Raw genomic sequence first — 27499 nt, 5'->3', positions numbered from 1 at the left:
GCAGAAATTACACACACAAAAAACTTTACAAAAATTGCTTATTTACATTATGCAATTATTTTAGCTCCCAAGGCTATGGAAAAGTTAAATAAATGTTAGTACTTGACTAATAAGTTCATGATTGATTCCAGTGAGAACCGAAGTGAACTTACTCTCTCTATAAGGTTTGGTTGGTTGCTTTGTTTAGATGATCTACACCTTCAAGAAATATCTTCTGGATTTATAGCATAGTTTATTAGCCGAAGCTTCAAATTTTCCTTTTTTCTTTTTTCTTGTCGTTTCTGTGTAGGTTTCACTTTGGCTATCGTCTCCCACCTCTTCTGCACCAGATGTGCCATGTTTGCAGCTAAACTTCTTACTCATATGATGATTGCTTGTTTGGGTACTCAGGTAAGAAAAAAAGCTCAATTCTCAAAATGTAAAGTACATATTTACTTTCCTTTTCCTCATTTTTACAGCCATGTGTGAACTGACCTCCTGCAGTGTAAATGTTTTTGGAAAATGTGAAGTTTCAACATATGGTACTCACAATTAATCCAATATTCGTATCCTGTGCTGGGAATTCCGTTGCAATTATATATTGTCTGAGAATATTTAATGAAAACTGATGTGTGATAGAGCAATGTGGGAAGGCAGTCCTGTGCTCAGTTCTAGCTGCTGAAAGATTTTTAAAGTGAGAAAGTGAACTTCAGTTTGGGCCCACAGGCTTTTCTGTCTAAAAGCTATTTTTTGTTTAAATACTCTGCATTTGAACTTTTATATGAAATTCTGATCTGTGCAGGATAATTCTTGAGAAGAATTCCACATGGTGTCCAAATGTGATAAATTAGTTTAGTTACAGAGATACTATTTAGAATGATTCTAAATAATTTTGTTATTCATCCTAAACTGCTGAAATCCATAGCTGTCCTGATCTCCTTTCCTTTTCCCATACAATGATTTTGCAAATTTAGAACAAACCTTTTGAAGGAGGATTTTAGCAGGGTAGCTGTTTAGCTAGTGAGCTGGCTTGGAGAAGAAGTAAAGACAGCTTGGCAGCAGCTGTCAAAAAAAAAAAGAAAGCTTTAAGGCAGAGTGAAAAGAGAGTGGATATGTTTGACAAGGGTGAACTGAACTACTCTGCTACCTGGTCTGAACAGCTGAAGGAAAATCTTTATACAGTTACTTGTGTTGTGATCTCTTGGCATGTTCTGCCTATTGTGAACTAGCCTGATTAAGAAGCCTAAATTTATCAGTAAACCCTATATAGATGAGGTATGTACACCTATACCCACATACTAGCATTTGGACAGTATACATATGATTAGAAATTTACAATGTAATTTAAAGTTTTGTGGTTTTGTTAACTAATGACTCAGAGGAGCTATTTAAGAGAGTTTTAACTGAAAACTTACTATGTGAAAATCAACTCTCAGTAATTCATAGTTTAAATTAAAGGAATAGGTTAGTATTTTCCATTTCTATTTAGTAATTTTCAGGCAGTAGCAGACACTGAATTTGTAATTATTAGATCTCAAGCCACTGTAGAGAATGAAGGAAGCTGGTGTTTCTGTGTGTAGTTATATTTTTACCAGAAAAAAAATTAAAACTAGGAAGCTTTTCATGTTATTAGTACTTTATACATATCTGAAATTATGATTATTAGTTAATTAGATAATTAGAAATTAGTTTTCCTCTAATATCTTCACTCAGTGTTTATCAGGTTTGTAGTTTGGATTGTTTGGGGTTTTTTTAAATTGCTATGAGTGCACTAGTTACGTATACCTGTAGATGGCAGTCAAACCTTTTCAGCATATTGCTCAGAAACTTGCTGTTCCAAGGCTGGGCCTGCTTTGTGGTTGCTTTCAATAATTAATTTCTCTGTCAGTGATGGGGAATAATGATTCACAACATTCAGCCTTCATTGCATTCTTGCTGTGTCTAGAGCTTCCAGAGTTAATGGAGCATTTGTAAAGGGTTCAGGAATGGGTTTTTCACCAAGTGATTGGTGAAACTACTTGTAAAGACATAAAAGGCTAGATATTTGTAAAACATTTTCATTCCTTTCCAGTATAAGTTCGTGCAACAACATCCTAAATACACAGAGGAAAAAAATTGCTGGGCTAAGATTTTCAGTGTTGGAGTAAATTTAGGTGAAGGTTTGTGTATTGGAAAAATTAATGTATAATGAGAACATACTTCACAGTGTCTCAGTACAGTCATACTACTGAATAAATTTCTTCTTTTCAAAGAACTGTAAACCTAGATTACAATCTTAATAGGAACCATTGTTATGGCTACTGTGCTTTGCCTGGGAATTCCTAGACGGAATGCATGAATAAGCGCTTTATACATGGCTTGTTCTTGTATACTCAGCTTGATGCATCTTGTCCACATTAAATTTCAGGGACCATTTCTACAGTACACGCTGAGTATTACAAATGAATGGACATGCACTCAATTCTCCATTTAGATTTTTCTCTAGTGCACTGCTGAGCTGCTTTGTGTGTATGCAGTAGATACTTCTCTGGAATATTTGAACGTTCCCAATCTGCTTACATCAATAGCTGTGTACAAATGACCTGCCATTCTTCTGACCAGTAACGCAAAATCAAAGTCTAATGGTCAAATAGAAAAAAAAAAAAACATGTGGGGAACTGTCCTATTTTTGTCAAACAAAAAAATTTATATTTTCTGATCTATCCAGTCCTCAAACTACAATAGGTCCTGGTGTCATCATCTAGCACTGTAGTATCTGCAGTGACTACCAAGTTGGTGAGCCAAGTCAATCCTACTATTTAATTTGATAGAAATGTATAATGAAGAATTATACTTACTCTTTTTAAATGTTTGAAAATTGTGCATTGTTCAACCTGAGCAGAAATACAAACATATATATCAGTTATGCTTTTGAAGAAGCAATACTGCAAACAATCCTAGTTTTAAAAAACTGTGAAACATTTATTGTAAAATTATAAACTGGAAACTTGGTAGAGTTGTTGTTTTATTATTTGGACTTCTTCAATTCTGCCAGAAGGTAAATTTTAAAGATATAATGAAATCTCCGAGAGGTGGTGAAGGAGCAGGATATGAATGAATGAATGAATGAATGATCATAGAGGCCTCTAGCTTCTACCATTGTATAAAGATGAAAGCTCTGAATTAGCAGTGAAATGTTGCTTCTGCTGTGCTGTTTTTAATCTTAGTTCTTCTCTGAAAAAACTGAAAATTCTCGCTTTCTCCCATACATAATTATTCAAAGCCCATAACAATCTGAAATAAATACCTGGATAGGTGGAGCTTGCAAAGCATTTTCCAGAATGAGCTGTGTAGAGTGATTCTCTGTACCATCCACCACAGGGCAACTCATACAGTGAGTCACTGAGTGTCTCCTGGCAGTAGAGAGTAGCCTTCACGTTAATTTAGTCCTCCCTTAGATAAGCCTGGGCCTTTCGGGCAGCTAGTAGGAAGTACTAAATAAAGTACTGGTTTTGAAGAAACCTGGTACAAAGCTTCACTAGGTCCATGTGAAATACGAAACTTTTATGGAATAGGAAACAATAAATATTTTTATGCATTACTATAAAGTTAGAAATCACTTTCTGAGAGTCAGAAAATTTGCCTAATTGTCTTTGAGGAAAACTAGGCCTGAGATTTTCTTGCTCTTGATTTCCTTGCTGTAACCTGACAGCAGCAAATAATGCTGTATGTGGTACCATCAGCCCTTACCCATGAGGTGTGCGAGGACGCAGAGGACACAGAAAAGAACTGGACCCAGTGATCTAGAACTGGTACCCACTCTAGTAATTCAACTCCATGATAATGTGTTTCGTCCTGTTACTTTTTGATGGGAAATGTTTCAACAAGAAGAATTATGAGTAGTAGGTAGTCTTCTTCCACCCTCATGTCATTGTTCCTATCTTTGGGATAATAATGTCTAAATTCCTCATATACAGAAATAGAGATTCTACAGAGATTATTAGGATTCTACAGAGATTATTAGGAGTGGAAAGTGGAAAGGCTTTCTACTTCTGTTGGAGGAGTATTGAAACTTACAGCTAGCTCAGACACTTTTTGGGAATGTCAGAAGGGAAAGTTGTGTGAACAAGAATGTTCATGTGGGTAAGCTGCTTTCACCAGTTCCTTACATTACATCTGTATGATCACAGTAAATAAATGTTAGTTGCTTTTTGCATGCCATTCCAGGGGATGTAATGTATGTTCCCTAATCCTGATGAAAACTTGTTCCAGGATAATACAACATGTAATAACTCTTGAAGTCTCGCCTATTTTTTTGTTTTCTTTGTTACCATTGTAAGAATTAGAACCTAAACTGTTTCCCCCAGTGACTGTGTTATTAGGTTTCAAACTGAATTATTTAGTAATTTATTAGTTGATTTCAATAATTGCCACCAAGTCAGAGCACAGTGTGAAATTCATGCAGCCTCTTTCACTAGCAGTTACAGTCTAGTCATAAGTAAAACTATTTGTGAATTGGATTTACATGAGAGAAAATTTTAGAGTGAAGTAATCTAAATTGAGTGCTTTTATAGCAAAGCAATACAGTTTTATGATCAGTGAGGCTCTGAAGGCCCATCTCTATTACTACTTGTGAGTCCGCAATATCTAAGAATGAGACAGTCAAAGCTGGAGCTAATCAGAGATTTGTAGTAAAAGAAATTTTAATTTATATCAAGATTTCAGTGATTTTAGAATCTGTACTGATTTTATATATATGCACACATTTTAAATACATATATCAGGTGTTAGATAAGGTGTATGAGGTCCTCCAGAAAACAATAGTAAAGAAATCCTGACCTTAAGAATGTGTATTAAACGCACTAAAACTGTGAGGAAGGAGTGTTACCATGAAACAACAGCTGTTCATTACTCTGATCACCTGGATCTTGTGTGAGGAAGTAGGAAGACGAGACTACTCACAGAACACCTTATTGCAGAATGTTTCCCTTTTCTACAGCAGAGGGAGTCATTTTGCCTGTGGAGTTCCATCAGGTGCCAAGTTGCCACAGCTCTGAGAGATTTGATATGAACATGATGCCATCTGTGGATACTCAGAGCTAAAGCTCAGGCAAAAGTAAAACACAGTGGAGATGCTCTAAGAGCTTGTTTTTATGGTCTCAGCCTAGTTAGTGTGGAGAAGTAGAATGAGCTGAAATACCTCTGTCCCATGAAGAGAGGGCAGGAAGTGCTTTAGCAGTCACGGCCAGGTGACTGAGTATAAGAAATAAACCTGAAATATTCAATTCAATTAACAATTCATTATTTTTGTTATTCGTTTTCGTCAGCTAACACAGGACTTTGGTCTCTCACAGATAATCTCTAGCTATGGCAGTACTCATATATTTTTACTTTTGCTATTCATAGACATAATGTTACTTTCCCATCCTTGTTCACTTTTCTGATGTTGAGCCACGATGTAGTGTTAATGCACAGGCTGTTAGTATTTTTATAGATTATCTCCTAGTGTTTGCCAAAACTCAGATATATGAGCAATGCTATAGCATATGTTAGAATGCTGCTACATTATCTCACACCTCCTGTCCTCATTGCAAACACTCAAATGTTCTGTTTATCACTTTAAAGTATAAGAATATGAGATTTTTATCTCCTAATGCCTTCCAGCTCTTTTTTCACTATACCCTGTTTTTTCCCAACATCACAAGCAGTTGGGGACCACACACGGAGAGGAAGAGACAGAAACATTCCCAGGTTGTGTATTCAGTGCTGTTCTTGGTATCTTACTGTGAAGCAGGTTATACTACTGCTTTCTCTCTGTTTCATGCTTCATTGTAATTTTTCAACTGTTTCTTCCATTTTCTGCCTCCTTTCTTTGACTGCCTTTGTTCTGTCCTCTCATGTGTGCCATTCTACTTTAATGAAAAAGTAGTTATCAATTCCTGTTCCTAATTAGCAAATCTCCTATTGCTCGTTTCCCTGTTGAAGCTTTTCTCAACCCTGCCTTGGTGGAGAGAAGGACTGCAGCAGTTGCTGTTACCCATAAATTCAGGCCCTAGCAACAGCTGTGCAGTGTTAATCTGAAGTTTCCAAAACATTCTTAACTTAGCTTATCTTCTGGAGGAAGAAATCCATAGGTGTTCACGAACAATAGCATGTCCTTTTTAGCTAATTAAAATTATACTAACCATTGAATGTTTAGCTTCTGTTTTTACTCCAGCGCTGTCACTTTGCTTGCTTCCATGTGCAAAAATGTGTTTTTTGTTTCTGTTTTTGACAGTTTTCTCATGACCTACTTCTTCATATCTTCCAGGCAGCTAATGTTCCATACACAGTAGATTAACAAGGCCTTTTCCAGATTTGGATTAATTATTTGTATACATGAAACCAGAGCCTGAGCTTGCCAGATTCATATGGCAAGTGTAGTTTAAAGTGTATTGGGGTGCTGATTGCTTTTGAAAATAACTGAGTAAGATTTTCATAAATACCATCTTACTAATGATTTTGGTTAACACTTGTATAATTTTTGGTAGTTTAATCAGCAGGCTGTATTAGAATTTTCTGTGCTGGTGGTCATTTTTCCCTGTTGGTTCCCTTTTGGAAAACACATTATGGAGATTCATGTGAATTAAACAAACAGGTTATAACACAAGGCAGACTTTTCGTTTTTGTTATTTTTAATTGTCCCAGGTAGATCATGTCAGTATTTATAAAATATGATTTGATACAAAGACACCTAATATAAATCTGACTAGATTCTGAAAAATGACCATGAAAACCATAGATGCTGTGAACGTCAGTGAATGATCAGTTAAATAATTATTGAAGAGTTTGGGTTGTATATTAGCCAGTGAGAGAAACCAGGAGCATATAAATTATGTGTTCATATGCCAAAAAAACAAACAAACAAACAAAACCATGTTCAGCCATGAACATGGGAAAAAGGCTTAGAAAACCATGATGGTTCATCATAGGATATGCTATATTTCTATTCCAAGAAAATGAAGGAACAAAGAAGCTCTTTTTGGAATAAGATAGATGAAAGAATAGAAATCAACTAAACATAAGGGATGTTCATCATTAGAAATTGACTTCCATGTCTAGAAGATACTGGCGATAATAGAATTTTTTGTGTTTCTGAGAGACAAGTGAGACGAGTAAGCATACAGGAAATAATTAACTATACTGTTTTACTTCACAGCTGAAATGGGATAGGAATCTTCCCTTAGTCAATAATTATGGGTCAACTGGCAAAAGTAGCTTGGAAAGCACAGGAGTTCAAAGTCTTAAGATTGGCTGTCTGTGAGTAAACAAATAGAATTCAGTCAAGTGAACACCTATCCGTCTCGTCACTTACCTAGGGATACAAAATGTCTGCTCCTCCCAAAGGATAGATATTTTGATGACAACTGTTAGCCCTGCCCCAGTATTTATCCCCGGTCATTGCTGTGTCCGAAGGCTCACAGTATTTTGTTGTGTCCTGCAATAGTTTTGGACAGACAATTCTCTAGTCTGTGGTGTGATAGAGAGCTACATGTTGAAACCAATCCAAGCACGGGTCTTTCACCCTGTGTAGAAGCAGGTGGCAAACAGGGGCTATGTGAATGTTTTCACAGTGTTATACAAGGTTAAGCAGAGCCTCTTTACACAGGCTTTTAGTGTTCTTGTGCTCTACAGTATCCAGTTTCAAAATCAGGAATGTTCAGCCTTGAAATTAAGTTAGGAAATACTTCATCTTTTTGAGACCAAAACCAAAAAAGTTTCTAAAACAATAACTAAAGCCTTGCATCATGATAGGTGTCCTTTTATTTTTTTAACATGTGTTCCCACAGTGAACAAAGTGGCAAAGAGAGGGATCAGGTAGGCATATGGTATAAATACATCCCATGAGGATATGTCAGTCCTCTAAATCTAATTTATGCATAGTTTTTTGTCTTCCCACTACCTCTTTCACAGGTGTGCTTGATTTAGCACACAATAAATGAGAGGCAGACTGAAAAGTATAGCTACAGAGCTGTCTGTTTTATGTAAATTCACACTTAAAATTGGCTCATAGTTGCTGCTATTTGTTACTGTTGAAGTATTTTTAAAATATTGCAAGTTGTGCATGAGTATAATATGTGATCAAGATACAACAGTGTAGAGACAAATGGAGACTGTTACATGAACGTTTTTAAAACATCTCCACGGAGATAAAAGAGCTCTATAATAAAATCTGTCCTCACATTTGTGTTCTTCAGTTGTCACAGATCCTTGCAGCCTCTTTCCCTGTAACAGAGTTTTGGGTTGATAGGTGGTTAATGTGTTCCTAAACCCATCCTTGTTCTTTGTATTTTGTATAAACATGTACCTTGCTTTCTACTTTATGCAGATAAGTATATGGCATTAATACTTTGCAGCTCATTACTATCTTTTAAGTGAGATCAGACATGATGGCAACGAGTCACTTCAGGATAATTATTAGTTTCGGCATCTCAGCTTCCCACCTTTGAAGAACAAAAGCTTTCAGGATATATTTGATAGTAAATGCTATCTGTTGTTAAAATACGTTTTGTTAACATGAGACTACTTTCTTAAAGCCTTGCATAAATGTAGTTTCACTGGAAAAGGAATGGATGGATGAAATGGAGTTCACCACTTCAGCCACCTTGTGTGTTATAAAATCTTTTACATTAGTGATCAAAAGGTTACCCTTTGTGAAATGTTTCTCTCTAATGTATTCTTGGTTGTGTTTTTCATTAGTTGTAAATGAGTTTATCATTGACATTCTAGCATTTAGACTGTAATCTGTCTTTGTTCTGTGCCTGTATGCTCAGTACTGCAAAGGATAAAATCAAAGGTGAGATTGCTCTTAATTGTGCTAACAGGTCATTCCTGATATACGAATGTGAGGCTATGCTGATTTTCTCTTTAGCAGAATGCATGGAATACTGGGGTTTTTATCACGAGTTCAAATAAGAAGTCACTCCTTAGAAATCCAGTAATAGCCGTGGATTGAGTCAAGTGCGTGAGCTTGGCTGGCTTGGGAGTAGTCGCTGGGAATGACCCACCAAACCTTTCCTCCCTTTGCTTGGAAGATTTTCCTTGAGACTTATGATAAACTTTTACTAAGCTCAGTCTAATTTAGAGGTCCAGAAAGTATGCACTGTAAAGTAAATAAAACGTGATAAGAGACTTCTCTGAAGAAAGCCTTTGGTTCTAACATCCTTCTGCGGTGTGTGCCACTCGTCCACACACGCAGAGCTGTGGTAGCTTTCACAGCACTTTCTAAAGCTTTAAGTGTTTCAGGTTTAATTTTTTTATCTTTATATTGAGACTAGTCACTTTTGGAGGAGGAAATTCAGGCTATCACTTTTCCAGTATGTGCTGTCAGCCCAAAGACATGCATCACCCTTTCCTCTGGCTTCCTCAGTGGCAAAGCATCCTTACCAAACTTTACCCCAGGAAAAAGCATCTTCAAAAGCTTTATCTGTCTTAAATGCTGAGATGCACAAGTTTTATTAGTGAGCCTGATAAATGTCAGATTCCAGTAAGTAAGTCTATTTATCAAGGGAAAAAAGAAGCACTTTATTTTTCTAATCTCAAATTATTGACATATTATCTTCAAAATGTTCCAGTATTCTACAAGAGTGTGCTAACATTTAGCTCTGTATAACACAGGAGTTGGTCCCTTCTCAAAATTATTACCTAAGTAGTTAACGTAGTTAGACAAAACTGGAAACATTTTTTTAAAGCAAAACCAAATTAATGTGGGCATTTATTTTTCAGTAGTTCATTGCCCACTCAGTTCATAGTTGTGTGTGGGTTGCTGACTTACAGCTTCATTAGTTTATGAAGTGTTGCACTATTTGTGATGCTTAAATGTGCTAAACATAAACAGATATTTGAAGAAAAGAACTCACCTGAGGAATTTTTAATACAAAGAATTCACTTTATCTTTATGTCCAGCAGACTTCTTTCATGCATGAAGTTTCTATTGAGCATTGTTTCATATTACACTTCCAGAATACTTAAAGTTAATGAGGGTTGTTGCTTGAGACACATACATAGCTCCAACTTTGGAGGTCATCACTTGTCAGCAGTGATGAAAATCTAAGTGTTGTTATCTGTGTTATTTCATAATCCTCCATAATTTAATCTTTAATTGCCCACAAGAAGTTGAAGTGATGCTGTCCTAACATGCACTGAATGATCTTGCACTCTCAATAATCCTAGGTAGGTCCATTGTTTAGCAAATCTGATATATCACACAACAGTAGTCAAACATTGAGAGAACACCAAGCTATAGAGAATAAATGCTTTGTAAGACTTCCTTTGGTGCCATCCTAATTTTGAGCTGCAGTACAGGTAAAGAATTGGCAGATTTGTAGCTTTTGTAACTAACTTTCTACCAAGGTCCTATATTATGCTTTAAAAACATCGGATGAATTTATTACATATATTTAGAGGAGGGAAGCACAATTTTTAAATGGTATTGAAGTTCTATAGAGTAAAATAGATGGGTAGATTCCTTATGATTTAATTTTCAGCATTTCTAGTCTGAAATAAAAAAGTGTTTGGATGTTAACTCAGGCTCATCATTCTGGTTTCTATTATATTTTCCTGCCCACTTGTCAAGACTTTCAGCTAAGCATTGCACATTATTTTCTTCAAATGAAAGAAACAAATTACTGAGGTTAAGAATATGTTTTTGATTGATAATTGCCAACTAATTTGCATTAAAATGTCAGTAAATCATGAGCTTTACTCACTAAACAAGTAGGTTTTCTTAGGATAGAATGAGATAGATGGGTTAATTGTGGTATATCCTAAAAGAAGTTATTTTCTAGGTCACCTTTTTGAACATGATTTTTAATAAGGCCAGTGCTTTCTAACGAAGATTTGCAAAGCTTATTGTTGTAACATCCTCTGACAGACATTACTGTTCAGGAAAATCAAGTGTCACTGATAAATTAGAAACATGTATTACTCATTTCAGACTGTACATTTCCTTTCCTTTCCCTATCCTAGCAAGACTTCCCTGCACATCAGATGGAAATCCAGAGACTCAAGTGTTTTGCTTATAGTTTGCTTTTAGCTTCAGTCCAGCTGTGTGGTCAGTTCAGTATAATGCTTGCCCACTCTTTGTTGTGACCCATCAGACTAGGAGCAGTTGCTACAATCTCAGATGATCAGGATTTCAAAAACTAATTCTTTTGTTTTTTGTTTTGCAAGTCTGGAAGTCCGTTCAGAATAAGTAAAAGTTCTATAGATCTACTTGATCATTCGAAAAACAGAAAAAGCCTATCAGCTGTATTCACAGTTGACTGTCCTTTTCTCAAGGTTTCTTTCTTTCTAAGCTTAAGAAAAGAACCTGGTATTTGTTTATTTTAGAGGTTTGGAAGGGGGTGTTTGGGGTTTTTTTCTGCTTGGACATATTTTCTTGTGTTGCTAGAGGTTATCATCGTAGCACTTAGTGACTCGATTCATTTTGGCAGTGGGAAGCTTGTTCCTCTGTGTGACAAGATTCTCATAAGTTTTGGCCTTGTTTTTATTTGTTATTCATGTTTTCACACTTTTTTGTAAAATTATGAAAGTTATAACTCCATGGGTTTCTTATCACTGGCCATTTCTCTTCCTGTGCTTTGCTTTTTTTGTGTATGTTTTAAAAACAAATCTGTACATGAAAGTTCCTCCTGTCATGTAGTTTTTTGGTCCAGCTTAGTTGCATTTGTGGTGACTTGAGGAGAATTATGAACAGAGAGTGACTTTGACCCAGTATAGCTGCTGAGTAGGTGTGCATCAGGGTAGAAATTAACTGGTCATTAATGGACAAATCACAGAACAGAATAAGAGAATAATTAGGATGAGAGGATCCCTAGAGATCACGTAGTCCAACTTCTTGCTCAGCACTCCCCATTCAAATAAGAGAGTATAATGAGAGCTGTGTAATTTAGATTTCATTCTGATCAATCAAGTATATGCTAGAAAATGGCTTGTTTCTTGCAATTCTAGTGTTTCTGGATGGATTTGAAATTCAAAATGGGATTTGGACTGTCTGTTCTTGATATAACTGAGATTGTCCAGAATTATAAATCAAAAGTTTCCAATTGCAATGGATCATAATTAAGCAATGGTCTGAATGCTCTAAATAGTCTATAGAATTCCAACTAGTATTCATTTTTCAAAATGCTACATTTAGTGATAACACTTGCAGATGTGAATTAAGGTAATTCTGATTGTTTAGCTCTGCAGATCATATTGTTGGCTGCTGAATTTTAGAAAACACATTTGTTTGGTTGGTTTCAATGGTTCCATTGAAGGTATTTTTTTGTGTGTTATATTTTATTGTTCTAGTTGATATCTTCATCACTTTGGTTTCAGAGGTATATGCTTTTAATTTAAGAGTTTTCTGGAATATAAAAACTTGGCGTTACTAGATACATTAAGGTTTTAATATTATTTTCTAAACTGTGTTCACACAATTCAAGGGAACTAATGAAACCAGACTTTCTCTCACGCTGTAATAAGATGCCCAAATTAGCTCTGTGGAGGTATGTGTATCTGAGACACACTGTCACCATTTCCTCCTGAAGACTGAAATGCTGAAATGTTGTGCTAGAGGTTCTTCTTGCAGAGCAGGTTTGACCAAAGGCAAGGCTACTGCCTATCTCTCACAGAATCCTTTAGAAGCCTAATCTCCAAGTCTATTTAATTTCCTAATCTGTTTCTCTATCACATGGCCTCTGTTGATGTGAGCACTTGTTTGTCTCGCACTTAACTTTGATTTAGAATATGGTTCAAGATCAAGAATTATCAGGTTAAGAATTATCATTTGCCAATAAGGTCCCATTTCATGTGAAATGAAGATATATTTTGTATTTAGGTAGCTCATTTATATCAAGCTTTTTAAAGCCTATTATGATCTTTATTTTACATAGAAAAGTGAAGAAAAGCAGCACACTGTGGTATAGGAAAAGTACTCCTCTTGTTTATTTAAAAAAATTTAAAAGCAAATAAATGAAATTATCATATGCTTTATGCATTATATTGTAGTTATTAATAGGATTAAGAATAACACTGGAAAAGACTTCTGGTAAATCCAGACATGTACAGGAGTACTGAAGCTTCTGGTACCATCAACCACTCCTGAGCTACATGGGAAGTAGGCGCCAAGCAGTTTTGTGAGAATCTAGAAAAAATAAAGCCACCCAGCCCTGCACTCACTCGGTCTTGTTTAATTCATACGTGACTACCAAGTTACACTGTCTTTGTGCTGCTGAAGTCTGTAGGGTCCACCTGCCCCTTGTTTTCTAGGTTTTTTTGTTAGACAGAGGTGGAACTGCATGAGAATGTCTCAAAAATTTTACTTTTCAGCAACTGTTTTAGTTGTTATAAAGGCTTCAAAAAGGCTGTCTTCAGTTTAGTAAGCCTAACCACCCCTTGCTCCCTTCCTGCAGTGGTTCGAGTTAAACTCTTGCTTTGAATTGCTTTGTGGAGGAGTCTATGATTCCTTCTTGTCTACAGTGAGATTATGTTTACCACGCTGAATTTGACCTTTGTGAGTGAGTTTCTCCACTTCACTTTAGTACTGTCTTCACCTTGCTGGTATCAAAACAAAGCAGAACCTAATTAGCATTTGGAGTGTAAAATCATACAAACAGAAATGAGCAGTAATCACAAAGTTGTCCAATAATAACAAATACTTCCTTTTACTTTTTAGTATAAATATAAAGAATGTGGGTGGGAAAATTAAGGTAGCTTCTAAAATTTTATAAAAAAAAGGATATATTTTTGAATTAGACATCTAAAAACAACTTAGCTGTCTTGAATCAGTAGTTTAAATATTAATTAATTAATTTTGGCTTAAATCATCAGAACTGAAATCGCATATGATAAGAAACTTATTTAGTAAAATGGTTATTTACTAGACTAAATGAAAATTAGTTTGGCTAATGGACTTGATAGATTTGTTTTTCTTAGCTGTCCAGTTTTTTATTAAATCATCATTTGATTTCTTGAAAAATATCAGTGTAGAAGTATTTCAAATTAGGAAGTTCTTTCAAAAACATTGGTTTAAATTTCTTTCAAAAGAAGTCCATATATTTAAAAACAGAAAAGCAACTCCTTTCAAAAAGGCTGAACAAAACAAAAGAAAAATCTGATGGTTTGATATTTGTCTGTTTATCTAAGTGGAATCATTGTATCTAAATTATGACTTTGTTTGAAGACCTAGATAATGAATGATAAATGTTATTAATGGGTAGCAAACTATATGAAACTACATATGATAAACTATTTAAGTCATATGTTAAAGTGATTAGATGTGGCAAAAACTCATTGTAGGTTTTGTCTTTGTGTTGGTAATTGCTGTGAAATTCCATACAATACCATCCTGCTTGAGTCAGTTGCCCAAACTGCAGGCATTTCCAAGACAAGAAAAGCACAATAGTAATCTTACATGACCACCTGATATAATCACAGATAGACAAGCATGGGGGCTTTTTTCTACAGAATAGAAATTAAATGGTTAGGCTGCAGTTCCCGGAAAAGTTGCTCTCACTCATTATTTCTGGCTTATTTATGTTTAAAAAGTAATAACAACTAAGAATAAGACACTATCTGGTAACTTGTATTGCCGGAAATGATGACAGTACTAAATAGATTTTCTTTTTGTAAAGAGGTCCAATTACTCCATTATTAATGATATTATTTAAGTACTCATTAAATGTGACATTATTTAATGGGTTCATGTTAGTTTAAAACCTTCATTAAAGGATTACTGTGGGAAGTTTTGTAATCTTGTATTTTTCCATCCCTCCAGTGTTATATTTCCTACTGTCCCTATGAATTCAGGAGCTTTTTTATTTGGACAGTGAATGTAGGATCTAAGGCCCTTGATGAAAGTGAAGATTATGTAGATTTCAGATGATAGAAGAAACTGGAAACTTCATCAGTTTTCATTGTCCACTTTGAAATTATTGTATAATGTTACAATGATGTTTATTTGTTCTGTGACCTCAATATCAGGTGGCAATTTCCTATCTTGATAAAAACGTCCCATTAAATAGTACTAAGTTTTGCTAGTTACAGGATACTATCCCAATATGAGAAACAAGGCAACCAGGAACTTCTACATTTAATCATGAGTTTATCTTCTACACTGTGTAGTTAACAGAGAAGGAAGTGTCAACATACAGTTGGCATTGCTGTTATTCCCTTGATTTTGGACAACTGGTATTTTAATATCCTAGACTGTAGAAAAATATACATTCATATCTAACCCTGTTTTCTGTTGTAATTTTTTTTGTTGTAACCATCCTAGTTATACCTAGAGTTAAATTGGTAAGGATGATATTACTGATTTTTTTTTTTTTTTTTGCCAAAACATTGAAAAATTTGTCCTCCTTTGATAAGTTGTCTGAATTAAGAAGTATTTTTCATCTGACCAAAGTTCTGTGTTTTCAAGGAGAGTGTTTCTACTGACAATTAATTATCAATTTCTGTCACTTTTCCACTTACTGTAACTTATTCTTCAAGGAGGTTCATTTATTTCATCAGGCCTGCTTAGGGATAAGTATCTCAAGATGTGAGAATCTAGTTCTAAAATTTGTTTCAGAACTGGAATTCTAACTATAGTGCACTGACAGTGGATGGATCATGTATTAAGGATGTTTTGAGGATCTTCAGTGCATTGTCATTCCTCAGGGATCACTGTGTCAGTGAAAAATAAAGTATAAAAGTATAAAGTATGTAAAATTTTCCATATTTTAAAAGTGTATCTAAACCATAACAGGCTAAAAGCACTTGACTTTGTATACACACATAGATACACACATGTAAGTTCATGTGGAGATATGTATATATACACACACACCCCCATAGGAAAAGTTACAGAGAAAAGAGAGAGCAAAAGACAGAGATTAGGTAGACAAAATCATAGACTACAGAATGTGTGCATATTTGAATAGATATTTTTATTTTATCTTTTCTATATCATTATTATCAAATATGGGAACCTGGTGGTTGTGCTTTCTAATACCTTCCTTTTTTTCACTCTGATTTATTCCTGAAATCTCATGTGTTCAGGAGACATTATTTTGGTAATGCGAACTGTTTTTTAAGTATTTCAAGTGTGTTCCAAGATGGACTTACACTGAAGAAATGATATTTCCTACTTCTCTTAAGACTTTGATTACATATGCTATAGTTAGTCTAGCGACTTAGCTTCTTGTAAGCCTTCCGGATTCATGAGGCGGAGACCATTTTCCTTTGAATTGTCCTACTGTGATTCAAAGTGCAGAGGCACCCCCATTACTACCCTTTGCCAGGTTAATGAAAATTTGTTTCATAAGGGAGGCCAGTATGTTTCCTCCCACAGTAGTTACCAGAATGTTCATGGTTTCCCTTTCTTTCTTCAGTCTTGATTAGCTGCTGCTTAACAGTGACTCACATCATGCTTGTGTTCGTTTAAAGCCACCTCTCCATCCCCTCCTGTTTCCCACCCTTGCTACACTGAAATGATTTCTTCCTTTCTTCTTCCTTCAGCAATCTCTGTAACTACGACTTCACTCCTTCACTGATCCTTACCATCCATGACTTCTTCATACCTAGCCCTTCACTCTGCATGAATGCTAAACACTGTGATTTGACTTTCTAATGCTTTCTCAAAAATGTCTTTCTCCTTCTGATACCTCCCTGCAACTCCTGTTATTCCCCACACTAATCTCAACATACACTTCTTGCATTTAGCTGAGCTAATTAACTCTGTTATCTCCTTTTTATTTAACCAGTAGACCTTGTTAACTGTTCAAGTTAGGGTCACCAGTTGTTACGGGGCATCATGGGCTCATTCTTTCTTACTGTGCGACTCCTTTTAATGTGCTCAGTTACAAATGCCTTTGCTGTGGTGGTAAACATGAGAATCTTGTCTTCCCTGTTCCCATCAAACATTACAGCAGGATGCTATTCAGGTCCAAAACCAACTTTGTCTTATAGTAACCAAGACCTCTCCTTTGAATTGTCACACTGGTCTGCATTAATTTTGTGTATGGATGTGGTGTGTAAAGTTCAGGCATGATTTGAATATCTAATAAGCACTGATGAGAGAACATAGGGATGTTATGTAGTGTAAATTGAGATACTGCAGGCAGCAGTGGTGGGGCAGGAGGTTGGTGTTTGAGATCTGAAGAGCAATCAAAATCAGACATTTGAAAATGGTAAACAATAGGAGCTTGGAGAGAGAGGATCAGATAAGTGTTTCTCATCTCAGAATGTTTTCCCTCTTGACTATCACATTTATTGGTGGAAAAACGAGTAAGCTTTTAACAGAAGTGATACAACTTCCAGCTCTTTTTTAGAAGCTGTGAAGTTAAACACAAGAAGAGCTGTACAATGTCAAGGGTATCTTCATGCCTACTATTCAGAATTAAGTATAAAACTATATAATGTTTTCTCTTAATTTATTTATCTTTCTTTTGATTATGAACCATGTAAAAGTTTTAAAAACTTGAACATGCTGATTTTATTAACTCAGACCTTTGTTTAACCAAATATGATATTGTTGACTTAAATAATATCACTGTCTGTTGTTTCAGATGGCTATGATTTAACAGAATCGTTATCTCAACTGCACAGGTACATAATAAGCCTTGATTCAGAAATAGGGACAAATGAAATATGTAACCTAAGCTTAAACTCTATTAGGTAATGCAAGTCCTCACACCTAATTTGTGAGTTGAATTTGCTTTTGACTTTTTTTTCAGTTTTATGAAGTTTACTTTGTTACAATGTTGTGTATTATAACTCAGTAAAAGGCAGAAAGCTCAAAGATACCATTAGTTGACCCTGGTATAGGCTTGCAAACTGGACAACTGTGCTAGGGTAGCATTCAGCTCAAACCAGTTAGTTCTGCCGAAAAGATGAGGCTTGTTTGTGTCCATCTAGACATGATGTAACTGTTATTCCAAGCAACAGGTAGTATTTGAGTACTGTTGTACTGCACTGTTGGGATGTAATGGCTTAGGCTGTCAGGGGCTCGTGTTAAACACCTTGGCAAGTGTTAATGTGTCATTAACACATTCTGATTCAATTTTTAACATTCAGATTAGCAGTGTGATGCAGTATATATGTTCCTCCTCAATCTCATCTGCTTATACTTTTTAACCTGTTTTGCACCGGAGCAAGTTCATTGCCTGCAGAACCATCCACAATTTCTTTTTCTATTGGTAACAAGAAGAGGATAAAGTAAGTTACATCATTAAGAAATTGGATTGGGCAATTTGATACTTAGAAAGGCTCTAATGCCCTCTCCTAGGTATATGATATCTTTCTGTGAGGTATTTGATGATATTGACAAATGACAGCAACTTGGAAAGAAGTAAAACAGCATATACTAATTAAATTGCCAATGTCAAGAATTGCAAATTGGGCTATTCATATACAGTAAGACAGGAAAAAAAGTCTCTCTCTCTGTATATTTGATATTCTTAAGTAAGGTGTTTTAACAGTGATCGTATAAAAGTCTGTGTATTTTTGTGTATATGTTTGTATAGCTGAAATAAGAGTCATACTTCCAGTGTGCTTTTTCTTTGTGTTGGTTTTCCTTTCAGTATATTGTACTGGCTGTGGTCAAGATGAAATTCATGTTCTTGATAACAGACTCTGTAGTGCAGTGTTGATAACAACGAGTGTTTTGGTTGTTGCTGAAGAGGTCTTGTGCAGTGCCGAGGCTTTCTATTTTTCCCACTGCCTCCATGGTGAGCAGGCTGGTGGTGGGCAGGAGGCAGGAGGAGACATAGTGGAAACAGATGACCCCAGGTGACCAAAGGGATATTCAATACCATGTCACATCATATTTAGAGATAAAAACTAAGGGGAGGGGATTGGTCTTACTTGAGTGGCTGGGCATCTGTCTGCTTGTGGGAGGTGGTGAGATATTGCTTTTGTATCACTTGTTTTGATTCTCTTTCCTTTGCTTACCAAATTTTCTTTATCATGATTAATTTTGCATTTGCAGGAATATAATTCCCATAGTTTTCATATGACCGAGCTGAAAGCTGAAGAGGAAAGCATTTTCAAAATTTGCACTATTTTTATAATTTTAATTGTTTTTGGTTTTCTACCATCTTGCAGTAGATATTTTTGTTAAAGAAAAGCTATATTTTAGGAAGGAGACAAGCATCATAGTGGGGTTTCCTTTCTAAACACAGAACTATAGCACCACTGAAATAGTGCAGGAACAAGCATTTGACCTAAGGAACTATTCCTGACAAAATAATAATTATCTTCCTTGTGTCAAGTATATTACATTTCCTTTCTAGAAGTAAACAGTCTTCCTAGTGAAATTGTAATCAAAACTTGCAGTGAGTTTTATGTATGTGATAAATACTCTGACTAGTGCTTTGAATGTCTAGAAAAAAGGACCAAAATTTACAAATTTATTAATATCATATATTCCTATGTATCAGTGAACAGATCTACCTAAATACCAGCTTCTGAAAAAAATTCTACAGGATTTTCTCACCATATATTTGTCCAGCCACATTTGGACATGCACAGTGCAATATCTAGAAATATATTTTCTGTTTCAGTAAAGAAATCTGTAGTTTATCAGTAAAGGCCACACACTCCTTTTACTTTTTATTTTTCTGGAATATCAAATGCTACTGTAACTTGTTTGGCCTTGATTTCCCTCAGTTTTCCTCTGCCCAAGGGTTATGAAATCTCTACTCTGAATCAAACTCAACTGCAATGAAGGAGTTTCTTTTTGTTTTTGAAGGTCTACTTCTGCCCAGAAAGTAGAATACACCTAACTCCCCAGAACCTTTTTTCACCCTTAGCTAGTATTTTAACCTTTACTTCGCCTTGTTCACGTGTCTGTAAGGTAAAGGTCACAAAATTATATTTTTATTTGATTATCTAGTATTAGATCATAGAAATAAATTACCGCTCTGTTTTGCAAATGTGTCTATCAAAGCATGGAATAACAAAAATACCACATATACAATGTATATTACATGCAGATTTTCTTTGTTAGTTCCGAAACCTGCAAATAATTAAATAATTGCTTGATAGGTTTAAAATGACCGTAATGTTGATTTAGGAAGTAGATTAACAAGAAGCCTTGTATTTTTGAGGGGCAAAAGCCTCACTGTTTTTTCACAATTTCTTGATATTCATATTCACAAAAAATTATAGCAGGTAGACATTTTCTGAAAACTTACCTCATTGTTTTATTTTTAGAATGAAACATTTGGGTTTTTTCTGACCAGAGTTATAGAGAAAAAGCAAGATTGAGCCTAAACCTGTCTCTACTGAGCACTATTAGAAAATGGAAAACTGAAACTGGAAAGACTAATAGAAATCTTATGCAGTATAGGCAGAGACTTGTTGATTGAGGTGTGCTCTGGGATAAAGGAGAATGGCTCAGCAGACAGGTAAATCTCCTGAGCTGTAGCTTCTGTTGAAGGTTTCTCATGCTTTTACTCTCGTTTGCTCTCTGGAAACACTTCAGGTGCTCTTTAGTTTAGTACTATTTTGAAATATGATATTTTTTCATCTTATTTTTGCCTTTTCATCCAAAAAGTGGGTTTTTCTCATGAGCTTTACATAAATGTCTATCTGTTTAATGACTGTTCCTGACCCACAAATGTCATAGAAGCTTAGAAATTATCCAGGTGATTGCTTGACAATGTCAGCTGTTAATTTTGCCAGACAGTTTTAAGTGCACTTTTCTAGCTCATTCTTTGGATGTGTATTGTTACTAGTATATGGGGAGATTGGGAGGGGTTCTTTTGGCAGAGATGTCCAGGTTGAATAAGATAGCACATATCTTAGAGGAACATTAGAAGCAAGTAAACCTAGAAAGAAAGGTTGTACTGCACTGCAAGACACTAACACACCAAAACGTATGAGAACTATAAAAGGTTTTGTTATGCATAACAAGTTGTACTGGAGATCTGGCTTAAAGACGAAGCTACAAATGTGTCATATTTTTTTATGTCTGATCTTTCTTTCCCATCTCAGATTCAAACTTTTTCTCCTTGAGTTTTTCACTCAGCATGTACTTCTGAGGTACAGTGAGGTACTGGCTTCTTTTTTCATAAACTTCAAACATGTATGCCTCAGACATGTATCTTCATATGTCTCCATTTGGTTATTTTCTTTAAAAATTACAACACTGCTACAAAAAAAAAACAAACACAAAACCAAACCAAACCAAATCAAACACAAACAAACAAACAAAAAAACCTGCAAAAAACAACCTCAAGGTGTGCCATGTTCAGTAAATGAAGGTAATAAGGCTCAGTGTGCATGTTCCAATGAGTTTGTAAAGAAAAGTTGCCCCACCTTAAACCTCAGATAGTATTCACCTTCCAACATCACTAGTGTTTAGCATACCACGTCCTGTTTATTCAAGCTGTTGCCACAGGAGCTAATATTTCAGCCTTGTTTGCCATAGACAGAACATGCCAGTTTTCAGCTTACCTCCCTTTTCCTTCCAAGAATTGCAGTTGTAGAAGAACTTTGTCAACAGTGCTGCATTCCCTGGCTTTATCAAAAAACCTGTAACTGTGAGGGAGGTGCAGCAGCAAAGATGCTAATACTGTAGTGCTGCTATTGAACTGTTATCTGTTTGATTTTTCTTTCCTCTTACCTGTGTACCTATCAATGAATTATCAATTTTTGTAACCAGCATTTGTCCAAGTGAGGATTTGTGAAGGCTGTTGACAGTCAGACATAGTCAATTCCCTAAGAGTGAAACTTTAATATGGAGATATAGTTCCACATAAACTACACACCCTAACGTGAGCTGTTTCGGCATGCCCTATTCTCATCCTGAATAAAGATGGTTCATTTCATCTTGGGACCTGACTACCAGGCTATAGCCTAGTCTGGGTGGGAGGCTCCCTTCACTTCCCCTTTTGATGCTGTGCCAGCTTGAAAAAAATATATCAGAATTCCTTAGGTCAAAGCGAGGGAGCAAGAAGGAGCATGACTGCAGCTGAATGCATTGGGCACCATTTAGAAGAGAGAACATCCTGGTTCTGATTTCTGCTCAAAAGACTACATAAGAGCCTTATGTTAGAGTTTTTAGAGTTCAGAGTTGTGGGTCTGCATCCCATGCCAACCCGCAGGTTGAAGAGGGCATGGAAGCCATATCTTTCCACTTCTTAGTTGATGTTAAAACCACTGATGTCCTGTATAAAAGAAGGTCGTTGTTGCCATCCTAAGATTTGGTTTTTAAAAAGATGAGTCTTCTCCTAAGTATAGAAGAAACTGTCTGTCTGTGAACGCTAATCAATTCCTGAACACATGATATAGAATCATGGAATCAGAGAGTGCTAAGGGTTGGAAAGGTTCTTAAAGATTATTTAGTCCCAACCCCTCCTGCCATAGGGTGGGACACTTCCCACTAGACCCAGTTGCTCAAGGCCTTATCCAACCTGGCCTTGAACCCTTCCAGGGTTGTGGTATCCACAGCCTTCCAGGACAACCTGATACTGTATCTCACCACCCTCACAGTAAAGAACTTTCTCCTAATATCTAGACTAAAGTTCCCCTCTTTCAAATTTGTACCCATTACTACTCTTTTCATTACAATTCCTGACAGAGTTTCTCTCCAGCTTCCCTGCAGGCCTCTGTCAGATACTGAAAGTTTGCTATCAGGGCTCCATACAACCTTCTCTTCTCCAGGCTGACCAGACAACTTTCTCAGCCTGTTTTCTTTGTTGGGAGGTCCTTCAGTCCTTCTTGGCCCTCCTCTGGACTTGCTCCAACAGTTCCATGTCTTTGTGTTGGGGGCACCAGAACTGTACCGAGTCCTCCAGGTGGGGTCTCACAAGAGCAGAGCAGAGGGGATGAATCACAACTCCCGACCTGCTGGCCACACTCCTTTGGATGCAGCCCAGGACATGCTTGGCTTTCTGGGCTGCCAGCACACACTCCAGATCATGTTGAGTTTTTCACCAACCATCACATCCAAGTCTTTCTCCAAGAGCTGTTCTCAATCACTTCTCCAGGCAACCTGTAGGTGTGTCTGGGATTGCCACAACATAGGTGTAGGACACTGTACTTTGCTTTGTTGAACTTCGTGAGGCTGGCACAGGCCTGACTCTCAAGTCTGTCGAGGTCCCTGTGGATGGCATCTGTTCTCTCCAGTGTGTGACTGCACCATTCAGCTTAGGGTCATCAGTGAACTTGCTGAGGCCACCTTCGATCCCACTGTCGGTGTCACTGACTAAAATGTTGAACAGTATCAGCCCCAGCACCGGCCCCTGAGAGACATCACTTGCCACTGGTCTCCATATGGACAGTGAGTCAATGACCTCAGCTCTTTGCATGTGGCCATCCAGCCAGTTCTATATCCACTGAGTGGTCCCTCCATCAAATCCATGTGCCTCCACTTTAGAGATGAGGATGTCATGCAGAACAGTGTTAAAAATTTTGCCTAGGTCCAGGTAGATGATGTCAGTTGCTCTGCTTCCATCTATCAATGCTGTAGCCCCATCACCAGTTTTTTCTGGCATGATTTCCCCTTCATAAAGCCATGATGATTGTTTACCAGTCACCTCTTTGTTTTGTTACTTGGTTGTTACCAATCACCTCTTTGTTTTCCATGTGTCTTAGCATAGTTTCCATGAGAATCTGCTCCTGATCTTACCTGGTGAGACTGACTGGTCTGTAGTTCCCCAGTTCTTGCACTTTCCCCTTTTCTAAAAATTGAGGTTATATTTCCCTCTTCCCAAGTATCAGGAACTTCACCTGACTGCCACAATTTTTCAAAAATTATGGGTGGTGGCTTAGCAACTTCATCTGTGAACTATCTCAGGACCCATGGATGAATCTTACCAAATACCATGGACTTGTGCAGTATCAATATCAACACCTTCCTACAGCTCTGAATTGCAGCCTAACTTATGGGAAGAGATGAGTTTTTATGGACATTTGTCCCTTCTGTGTTTCCTAGAATAGGAATTGTTGATAGAGAACATGCTCTGTGCAGTCTGTGCTCAAAATGGTAGGAGACTGTGGCAGTGCTGGGACAAAGACACACCCCAGCATGGCCTGGTATGCACCAAAGTATGTTCTTCTTGTCTCATCACTTGATTACCCTCCTTGGAGAACCATTTGCAGCATGTCTGGTTGGAGACAAGGAAGTCTGACTCCCAGTTCAAAGGAGGGACCTACTACAAGATTCAGGCAGCTACATTTTAGGTCTGCAATCTGGTTTTTAGGTTACATTGCTTAAAGTCATACAGGGTAGTTATGGTGATATTGGACATTTGCTGAACTCCTAGACCTCAGACTAGCATCTTAACTATACTTTCTCCATAACACAAAGCATTAATTGCATTTAAAAGACTGTCTTTTCTCACTCTGATCAATATTTAAAGAGGGTAATGTAGCCTAGTTTTGAGAATATTGAGAATATCATTGAGAATAGTCTCAATGATATGCTATAATAGCTTCAGTAGTTTATAAAATACTATTAATATTGTAATACTATTAATGTTGTAATACATTCTGTAAGTTTCTTAAATATAGACCGTGTTGAGATACCTTGAAGTTCGGAAACTTTTTCATTTTTGCATATACTGCTTTTTTCTTTTACTATTTAAATTGACAATCTCATTTAGTTTACAGTGGGGCTTTTAGTTCCCTGTGCAATTTAATGAAGTCTACCCTCAGGCATCATTCAGATATTGCCAAGTCTCCTCAACTCTCTCCCCCACATAACAGCAAGCTGTTAAAGAAATGTTGTTTCATATACAGAAATGCCTGCATTCATGCATTTCAGTATCTATTTTTTATATATATAAGATCAGAACCAACTTCATCTCTAAAACAGTAATTAAGTAATGAGCTCTAGAAAACAGTAAACAATATAAAATGAAAGAAACTTTCCTACTATTCAATGTCAAGGCTTTGTTCTCTCCACTGAAAAGAAGATCCTGAATCATCTTTTTTCTCCAGGTAGTGACCTAAGCCAGTAGCAATTTCATAGAACAAAAAATCCTAGATATGCAGATCATTCAATTCTGTAAATTGAAGGTAGCTGCTTAATCTTTTGAGGCCATCACATATCTTTGTAAGAGATGTATTAATACAGAAATACTAAGAATAAGATAACATTGTGCTATAAAATCAAGCAACTTATGAAAGAGAAAACACTTAATATTCCCTGCTGAAGATTAATCTTCTCTGCTACTTTCTTGGAAAAAAAAAAGTTACTGAAAAATAAATTCTGTGGAGAAAATAAGAGGAAAAAAATAAAAGGAAATAGTGTTTCCTTCTGATTGAACTAACTATAGAGTCACAGAATTATTTGGGATGGAAAAGACATCTAAGGTCATCAAATATAACTGTTAACTTAGCACTGCCAAGTCCACTGCTAAACCACGTTCCCATGTGCCACATCTACATGTCTTTTAAATGTCTTCAGGGATGGTGACTGTACCTCTTCCTGGGCAGCTTGTTCCAGGGCTTGACAACACATTTAGTGAAGAAATTTTCCTAATATCCAATCTAACCCAGGCACAACTTGAGAATGTTTCCTTTTGTCCTGTCACTAGTTGCCTGGGAGAAGAGACTGACACCCACCTGGCTACAACCTCTTTTCAGGTGGTCGTAGAGAGGATTAGGTCCTCCCTGAGCCTCCATTTCTCCAGGCTGACCTAATCCAACTCCCTCAACTGCTCTTCATGAGACTTGTGCTCTAGACCCTCTCCCAGCTCTGTTGCCTTTTCTGGACATGCTCCAGCACCTCAATGTCTTTCTTACCGTGAGGGGCCCAAAACTGAATCCAAGATTCAAAGTGCAACCTCAGCAGTGCTCAATACAGGGGGGCTACCCCTGCCCTGGTCCTGCTGGCCACACTATTTCTGAGAAAATTCAGGATGCCCTTGACCTTCTTGGCCATTTGGGCACACTGCTGGCTCATCTTCAGCTGCTGTCAACCAGCACCACCAGGTCCTTTTTCCCAGCTACTCTTCCCCTAGCCTGTAGTGCTGCTGGGGTTCTTGTGGCCAAAGTGCAGGACTTGTTTTGGCCTTGTGGAATTTCACACCATTGCTATTGACCCATTGATCCAGCCTGTCCAAACCGCTTTGCATAACCTTCCTGCCCTCCAGCAGTTCAACACTCCTACTCAACTTGGTGTTGTCCACAAACTGATTGAGGGTGTACTAGATCCCCGTGTCCAGATTATTGATTAGCAAAATTATTGTTAGCAGAAATGAAATACAGATACTTGGAATTGCAATCCAGGAGTGTTCAAAAAATACTTTGAAGATAGCCCCATAAAGTTTCTGCTTCTGATAACCAGAGTAGTTCCTAAATCTACTGCAACGAGACCTTTGATTTGACAGAATTCATATTGTTTCCCTTCTACTCTGTGCCTGCCAGTCACATATAAAGGTTCTCCAATTTTTGTTTTAATTTTATTTTTATGATACTGCTGCTTGGGAGATGTCTCTTTCAAACCCTTGAGTATCCAGTTATATGAAACCTCTGCGATTTTATTACAGCATCCTGAGTGACAGCTGATGGCACAGTTTGCTGTGACTATGAGCATGGTTATCTGAATGCAGAATACATTTATTTCTGCTGCCACTCTGAAGTTTTCCTTGACCTGCATGGTGTTTACAAGCCATCTGTCTTGACCACATTTATCTAATGAACAGCTGAGCTTTAGGATGGCTTTTCTCCTTCAGAGGGAAGAAAAACCTCTTATACACTCTGCTCCGTAGAGAAAACATGCTTCATTTTCTGAAGTCAAATATGTTTGAGAAAAATGTAAATATGGTAGTTTCATAATTTCTTGATATGTTAGTTGGTCTTGCTGAAGACTGAAAGTAGAATATGCTTCCATTTGGGTTTTCTTTATAAAAACTGTAAAAATACAAGAAAAACATGGCATCTTTTTCTTGATCCTAAGAAAGCAGGAACTTGTTGAAAATAGTAGCTAAATTTGCCTCCTGAAATCTGTATTTCATTGACTATATCAATAATTATATATTTAATTGAAAATGTTGAAACTGGTGCCCATGCTCTCCGTGCAAAGTTTACAGTATCTGAGAGCAGGCTTTGTACAAATAGGTATACTTTTTTAGTAGACGGAGTATCAGAAAATGTGACCCTTAGTCCTGCAAGTCAGTAGCTGTTGGCTTACATGGAGTTTAGCTTTCTGAATAGTTATCCTCGAGGTATAAGAAGCAATGCCAAGATGAATCCATTAATCGGGTGCATGGGTGCTTAGAAAGATGACTTAGCATAATACAACTGCCTTCTCTCCTTTTGACAACTGAATAGAAACCAGATGCAGTATCTATATAGAAATAAAGAAAATAGAAATACATATCTAGAAATAATTGATGATGAAATTTAGAGTAGAGTTAGAACATGTGTCCACTTAAAATCATCATTGTTGCCACTCTGATCCTTTCTCTAGCATATAGGTAAAATCTCATGTGTTTCATTTAAGTTATTCCCACAGTATTATATTAATAAATAGTAAAATACACACAAATACATATGCATGCCAAATAAACAAAGCTGTGAA

At 36.6% G+C, this 27499-nt stretch overlaps 1 protein-coding gene across 3 annotated transcripts in view; it reads left to right on the top strand.

Moving 5' to 3' along the window:
• ADGRV1 (adhesion G protein-coupled receptor V1) overlaps positions 1 to 27499 on the top strand; it is a 259448-nt gene that overhangs the window by 128205 nt on the left and 103744 nt on the right. For all 3 annotated transcript variants that reach the window (XM_050328544.1, XM_050328545.1, XM_050328546.1), the window contains one exon: positions 290 to 390. In XM_050328544.1, the coding sequence (XP_050184501.1) occupies positions 290 to 390 (101 nt within the window). The remainder of the gene's footprint in view (positions 1 to 289; positions 391 to 27499) is intronic.

This window comes from Myiozetetes cayanensis, unplaced genomic scaffold, assembly GCF_022539395.1.
Source record: "Myiozetetes cayanensis isolate MyiCay16 unplaced genomic scaffold, myiCay2020 scf4, whole genome shotgun sequence".
In the NCBI taxonomy this organism is placed as follows: Eukaryota; Metazoa; Chordata; class Aves; order Passeriformes; family Tyrannidae; genus Myiozetetes; species Myiozetetes cayanensis.
This window is presented reverse-complemented; position numbering and strand designations above follow the sequence as displayed.